Here is a 7778-nt window from a genome sequence, read left to right as displayed (position 1 = left end):
AGAGTCAGAAGATTAACTCTGTCCGTTTCCCGGATAAATTAAAATCTTGAACATGGTCTGTGTAGGATTTTCAACTTCTGACCTCCCCTATGCCCCTTTATATGAAAGAGAGTGGAGGGTTAGCAAGTGGTGTCCGAGATCAATGGGCACCTTGTTAGAGGCAGATCCCGCTTACATTCAACAGGAAAGGTGCCCTTTGCAGAGGCACGGGGCCGCAAGAGAGCCGGGTTCTCCTGGGGCCCCATTTCCCAACTGGCCCAGATAAAACTTAGCCCGGAGGTTTAGTTAGTCTGGCCCAGTGCTCAAAATTTTATGCTAAAAAATTCACTGCCAAGTTGAGAAATGGAGACGCTTTATGGAGTATCAGGATTCCCGGCTTCTCTTGAAAACCAGATTGTGTGGCCACCCTGGGCCCCATCCCTCCCAGCAGCCCTTGGCAGCCTCCTCCCTCTTTGGACAGTCCCTGCCACTCTTCAGTGTGAACCTGGCTTGTTTCAGCCGTTCACTTTTAGCACTTGAACTTCGGATCCATGCCCGGGAGCCTGCGGAGACACACGGGTAGGCTCCCCCTGACAGAGAGGTGGGTGGCGTTTCTGCACCCCTCCCAACCAATGCCCCATCAACTGACAAAACTCAAGGAGTCGAAACCTTTCTCAGAGAAATGGGAGTATGCTATGTGCCAACGTTCTGACAGAGAGACCCATGGGAATTCTTCATGAAAGTTGCAGTTTCAATTTTGTATGAAATCCTGGACTCTGTATGTGCCTCCCAGAAAAGCCCCTTCAGTAACCTGGAGTGACAAATCTGAGTAAGACCACATCAACTGCTGCATGAGCTCTTTTTGGGGGGCTGGACCATGAAACGCCAGACTTTCTATCTACAGAAACAGTTCCTGCCCTCACAGTGCTTACTAGCTCGACGCAGAGACGAGAAACAGAGCAGTCAGAAGTGATCTGAGTCTCCCGTTGTTTCTTGATGACTAAGTTAAGGATAATTCTCTGTATTTACCATAACCCCAGGTTCCAGAAACCAAATAAGACACGCCTTCTCTTTGGAAAGCAACGTGGGGGCGCGGGCTCCGGAAGCACACACTAGACAACTATCTCTAAAACCTTATGTGATAAAAACGTTGAAAACCACACAACCCCCTTAGTTCCCTGAAGCGACATGGCTGCTCCACTTCTGACAGGTGGTGGAGCCTGACTACCAAGGCATTCATTAATTAACCCCCAGGGCCCCACACCCCAAGTGTCTCCACTTAGAACCTGAATACAAGAGACAAAGGAGAAAGTGGGGGAGAGAAAGGAAAAAAGCAGAGCAAGATGGAAGACAGTTCATTTGCATTGCTTTCACAAGCGGCCTTCACTAGGGTCCATGCTGGGTGACCTTGGTCTGATGGGGGGCCTTTCTCCCAGGAGCCATCGGTCTTAGTCTCTCCAAAAACAGACACCACTGGGCTCTTGGCTTAGCTCTCGGGCTGTCCAAGTCAGCAAAGCACACGAGACACCATACTTCATCTTGTAAAGGACCCTAAGTCCACAGGAAGTCTCCGGAATGCTGCTCAGGGCATTGGGACACACGCCACTGGGGCCTCTAGGAGCTGATTTCCAGCCAGGCTGAGGGCTGGGAAGGGGATGGCCTCCAGTCACCCCTTACTCCGGGCTGCCACCTCTGGCCAGCTCTTCACACCTGATGGAGATTTAGTGGAACTGCTTTCCTTTCAGAAATCTTTATTTAAGCAGGAAAAAAAAAACCACACACATGGCATATTTTTCTTTTAGAAAAACAGGTAGACTTTTAAAAAAAATATAGCATAGTGTACAGGGGAAATATATCTTGTTAGTATAACCTTACATATAATGTAAGAATGGAAAGGCTGCTATACTGAAATAGATGTGGCTTCTGGCAAAGAGGGCACCATTCCGAAGAAATGAAAACACACACACGCACACAACCGCACCAGGGCCAATTAACCAAACCTCCTCCCAATTTCTTCTGAATACAACACAATGACCCTTGCCCCAGACTCTACACAGTTGAAAGGAAATGTTATAGGATATCAAATTATTTTCAATGTGCTTTCTGTCTGCAGAAACCTTTACCTGGATTTTCTACTTAAGGGGACAAAAAGGAATGTGAGTATAAAACACCTGCCCAGTATACGTGTGCGCATGCAATGGGGAGCAATTCAATAAACAAGTAGGCTCTGTTTCATCTATTTAGGAGACGCAAGGCTTCTCTACCCCACCCCTCGGCTACCTATATAAAAGACCAGACTAAAAAGGACAGCCACTCTTGGAGCCAGCGACTGGGGCAATAGTGGGGTTCAGACTGGGTTTAACTGGCATGTGAAAAGGCAAAATAAAATGTTAGCACTCCTACCAGGCTTCATAACTCTTTCTGGGGGCACCTCTGCTGAAGGCCCTGGGGCAAAGCGTGGGGTCCCTTGCGTTCCAGCCACTCTCAATTAATTTCTTGTCCCTCACGGACCTCCCCCCTAGGAATCGAGTCCCAGATGCGCAGCTGGCTCTAGGCTGTGTTTCCGCAGTACATGATACGTTGTAATAGGAAGGCTCTTATGATGCTCTGATATTTGGTAGATGAAATACTGTTGCACTCGCCCCCACCTCAGTAATTCCCCTCCCAAGCCACACACGCATGCACACACGCACGCACGCAGTCCTAAAGGAAAAGCAATGCCAGAGGGAGCCGTCAGGACCCCGGTGGAGGGGTGGAGGCGGTGGGGTCACCCACCCTGCTGCCTGCATCGCAGGCTCCCTCAGGGCCTCACGGCACAATCTGCGAAGAGCTTGCTGAGGTTCACTTCGGAGTAGCCACTTCGGGACAAGAACTGCTCTGCCGTGTTCTTGAGTTTTTGGTAGTCCTGACGAACTTTGGGGGTAAAAAACTGCTTCTTCCATTTATCTAAAAAGAAATAAAAATAAAAGGATTACAAGTCTCAGAGGTAGCGTCTTTAGAGACCATTCAGTATCCCTCAAGCACCAGAGAAGAGGGCGCAGATCCTGTCTGCACTTCCATGTCTCAGATGTCCTCCTGGTGCCCCGTTGCTGGTCTACACCAGGGGCCAGTCCCACGCCAGGGGTGCGGGTGAGTTCCCTAGGTTCCTCTCTGGAAGCCTTGGTTCTTCTACCCTGCGCGCCGCTTCCCAGCACCTAGCTGACTCCGGGGGCGGGGGACAGGGCCACGCTCCACGGATGCGAACTGCAGGTGCGCATGCACGTGCAGCAGCCAAGGTGAACTCCACCTGCAGCCACCACTCTCGCAGCGCTGTCGAGCATATGCGTGCAACTGAATGCAAAGTATGGATGCGGCAGGAAACACTGTCTCAAAAGAAGCCAGGGCCTCCCAGAGTCAACTCCCAGGAGCAGCTGGGCCTAGTCGGCTTCTTTGAGGCCCTCCGGTCTGTGTCCCTCTGCTACTCAAGACTCCTGTGTTGGAAGAGGTGAGGGGTAGGCTGTCTGGAGGGCACCTGTCCGGTGGCGAGGTTGCTTTTTCTTCTCCATCCACACCGTGTACCTGTGGACTCCGGGCATGCAGCAGCCGTTCCTCCGCTTCCTGCTTCTTCTACCCATTCATGCCTGGCCTGCCCACTCTGAGACGGGCACTGCCAGCCGCACAGAAGGTCCTTCCTTTCCTGCCCCACAGCCTGCTACTTGCACACTTGGTTCAAGGAGCAGTAGGGCCAAGACACTGAGGTGTGATCTTTTGAGGATAAGGGTGATTGATCCCTAGGGGAGGCAGCCCTGCCCAGGATGCTTAAGGCGACACAGTTTTGGTTCACAGCTGCTCAGGAACCCTGTGACGTGTTTGGCGAAGTCCACGTTGTTTTTTTTAACCCCCGTTTGCTGGCTGAAGAGACTGGGAGGTCCAGCCACTCACCCGAGGTCACAGAGCCGGAAATGTGCGACAGGGACATGCGAGCCCAGGTGGCCAGAACCCTGAGCCCCTACTCGAAGGTCAGGCACCCTAGTGCGCCCCCTCTCCCTACCGTCACCCCTCCCCGGTGCCCCCGGAACAGGCACAGGCACAGGTGAGCATGGCATCAAGCATCGAGGAAGGGAGTACTCGTCAACCACCGGGAGAAAAACCCCACCGAAACAACAGAGCAACACTGCAATCTACCGAACACCCGCAAGATTAAAGCTGAGGGCTCAAGATTTTTGTTCCTTAGCTCCACATTCACATTTGTCCTCCACAACCTTTTCTAAATTACGTCAAGTGCCTTTTAAGAAACAACAGCAAAAAGTTTGGTGGAGAGGATTTAAATGCCCAAAGGGGGTGGAAAAAGAGAGGCGAGAGGAGAGAGAGGGGAGGCATTAGTAGCCGACTACCGACTACCGATTACAGAAAGACACTTTGAAAGTTCTAATTATGGGAGTCTGGGAATACACAACAATGGCCCGGAGCGGCGGCCGCCTCCCTGCAGGCCAGAGCAGCAGGCCGGCACCCGGCGCATGTGAATGACACGAACGCAGGTGCTGACTGGGGAGCACATTTAAAGAGCTGCCGGAATAAGGAGCAGGGGAGGAAGGGAGAGGGCATCGCTCCTGATGTGTTTACCTCCTCTGCTGATGGGATATTGACTTTTCCCACCAGGTTGGTTAGAAAGGGGACTATTTACGCTGCCACACAGCAGAGTTAGAATGACAACCAGCGTCACTCGGTGCTCTTCTTCGTAAAAGACAAGTGTGACCGCCAGCATATCCCATAGCCGGTCAATACGGCCAAGGCACCATTGCACGCCAGTTAGACATGCAGATAAAAGCTCCCGCTTGCTTCCCCAAAGAGAATTTAATCAATAACATATGGAAGGTCTTCTAGGAAACAGAACTGCACGAGCTGGCACAGGCGCGTCAGACGGGGGTGCGGAGGGGGGATAAGGGCTCGCCCCTTCTTTGTGGTTTTTCTCAGCCCCCTTCAGGCACCTAGGCCCCCCGCATTAGGCTTCACATGAAACCACTATCCTGTTTCCTGTACTGCTACACCCACCACTGTAGAACTCAAGGGAAAATACCGGTGTTAAATGGTGGAAACAAGTTAATGTGGCCAGCAAAATTGGATTCCTTCTCCGTGCTCTGGTTTTGGGAGTCGGCAAAGAGGCCATGGGCAGAGTCACTGCACATCAGGCATGCGGTGACGACAACTATTAAAAGATTCCAAGAGGCCATCAGGCAAGAGGCAGAGAAGATCATCTCATCCCAGTCCACAGAGATGCCAGGGGCCGTGGCTGTTGCTGTCTCAACAACCAGCACAAAAAAATCCAACCTTCGTTGACTAAAGAAGGAAATGCTCTCCCTAGACACAAGGGCATCAGCAAAATCTACTCCAGAGGGCTGTGCTGTCACCGGAAATCACTCATCCAAATGCACCCGCAAAGCGAATCCCCTTTTCCTGGGAATAACGCTTACTGTAGGTCCTTTCTACATGCTGATTCCTTAGGGTTATACGCTGATTACCAAAAACCTCCTGTCCCCCACCCCTAAGAAAACAATGAAAAACAAGTTAGCCCAGATATTATTCACACAATATTTTATCAGACACTGACATGAATTGCTAATTTAAAAGTTGGTTTCTACTGATTAGAATCTAAAACCTCAAAACCAGGCAAGTTACAGTATTTTCTATCTGGGATGACCTGGATCATCACCTGCCAGTCGAACCTGTCTTTAGATATTTTATTTGCAAGTTAACTGATCCAATCACATGTTAGAACTGTCTGAAAAAATGGGAGTATTCTCCCATCTAAGGAAACCGTGTCTGCTTCGGATATTTTGTTTCCCTGTCAGTAAACCAAACATCTCTTTTCGGCTGTACTTTTTGTAAAACCCCTTCTGCACTTAAGGAAACACACTCAACCAGAAACCACAAGGCAAAGACATTTTAACATCGCCTCCTGGTTATTTTATTTTAATTAAAGCAGGCTTAGGCACACAGGCAGCAGCCGTCTCTGTTCTGAATGTCTGTTTCATTTATTTCCGTGCAAAGGTATCAAACAACAGTCAGTTATAATTGATTCTGTCAGGTGTTATACAGTCAGTCATAATTGTCTCTGTGTAGAGGTGTGTCAATTTACTATATCTGAATTAAATATTCTGTCAATTATGAAATCAGGTAATAATTTCAGTCAGTTTTTTAATTGCATGGCTTCCCACTATACAGTTCTCAGCTTTCCCAACCGGTTCTAATCCATAGCCTCCCTCCCTCCCTCAGTGCACCGTGAGCTTTGCCTTCAGGGGTGGAAGGCCGCCCCGGAAGCTTTAGGAAGTCTGAAAGAAAGCCACTTCATGATTTAAAACCACCCAACCTATAGAGAACTGTTGGAGCCTCTGGCCTGGCCAGCTCACTCCTGAATATCAGTCGATATCCGAGTCTGGGCAACGCACGGTATCTGAAAGATCTCAGGAGATAGCCATGTTTCAGAGACAGACACATTCAGGGCCCCAAACCAAATAACAAGTATAGAAACACTTCTCAAAACGAGAAATAAAAAATACCATCTTCCATTCAGTTCTTTAGAAACAACTTTACAGGGCACAATGCCAGGCACACTCCGTGTATGAGGCATTTACCGACTAACCAACGCCCAGAGGTCCATTCTCGCCCGTTAAATCACATGTTAGACGCGAACACATTTCTCAGGGCTGAAGAGTCTGTTAGTCCCCTATCCAGCTCCATTCCTACTTCTAAGTAATTATCTCCAGTTTTCCTTTTCTCTTCTTTTTTGTTGATACCAAAATACAGCCTTTAAACAGAATAAAATATCCATGGTTTAGCTCAAGTACTCTACTAGGCTGATCTGACAAGTATTTAGAAGTGTGATTATAATTCTCTCCACCACTGGTCTGGTTCGTGTTCAATAAACACAGACTTGCTACAGCCTGGTGGTGGTGAACAGTGACCCTTCACACTCCAAAAGGACGGAGGTGCTGCAGGGCCCCCCACCAGGAAGGGCTGGTCAGTGCAAGTGTGGGAAAGAGCAGAGGGTGATGGGAGAAGGGAGGAGCCAGGGCAAGCCAATGTAAAGAATGCCACTTCTACAGCGAAAAATAGAAGGGGAGAGTCGTACCCCTTACCATATTTCAGTGGAGAAAGAGTCACCTTGAAAGAGATCAAAAATTTCCTTTCAACTGGATGAAGTGATTCTATCAGGGCTGGGTTTGGGGTGTTTGTATTTGTCATGTCGGAAGAAAATTGCCCATGCAGCCCCCTTGCTGAGGTTATAAAAAGTACTGTCAACCACACTGGACAGAATTTTTTTGGGGGGGGGTGCAGAGAAGGAAAAAAAAACACATTGTGCAGGGTCATTAAGCACTGTTGTATAAATAAAGTTAGAAGATCAAACGAAAGAGGGGACTCGGGTTAAATGCTGGAAGACAAGCTTAAATAAAGTTCTAAGAAAAAAGCAAGGCATGCTGTAATTCCAAGAACCTATTACTTCAGACAATTTACTTCAAAAAATAAAATCAGAATGGTAAATGATTACCCAAAAGCAATCATGTCATCATCACTGAGAGATGGAATAAAATAATTTTTTGTGAAGTGGCTGAATGAGAGCAACTTAAAAGCCACGGAGCCTGTCAGAAGCACATTATTTCTTTTTACACCCCGTTTCCCAATTCATCTCAGTGCTGCTGACTAACCTCGGCTCCCAGCAGGTGGAGCATTTAAAATAAATAGCATTTCCTACAAAACGCGCTCCAACTGCCCCATGACAGACGCTTCCAATTCCCGGCCAGCCACTGGATCAGCTTCAGCGG

General features: G+C 48.8%; 1 protein-coding gene across 2 annotated transcripts in view; it reads right to left on the bottom strand.

Annotated features, from left to right (window-relative positions):
• Nucleotides 1-1713: 1713 nt before the first annotated feature.
• The window catches only part of POLA1 (DNA polymerase alpha 1, catalytic subunit), a 302724-nt gene continuing 296659 nt past the window's right edge, over nucleotides 1714-7778 (bottom strand). For both annotated transcript variants that reach the window (XM_006943631.5, XM_019823691.2), the window contains exon 37: nucleotides 1714-2925. In XM_006943631.5, the coding sequence (XP_006943693.1) occupies nucleotides 2780-2925 (146 nt within the window). In that variant the 3' untranslated portion in view covers nucleotides 1714-2779. The remainder of the gene's footprint in view (nucleotides 2926-7778) is intronic.

The sequence above is a fragment of the Felis catus genome, chromosome X, assembly GCF_018350175.1.
Source record: "Felis catus isolate Fca126 chromosome X, F.catus_Fca126_mat1.0, whole genome shotgun sequence".
Lineage (NCBI taxonomy): Eukaryota > Metazoa > Chordata > Mammalia > Carnivora > Felidae > Felis > Felis catus.
Note: the sequence above shows the minus strand (reverse complement) of the source record. Positions and strands in the feature narration are given on the sequence as shown.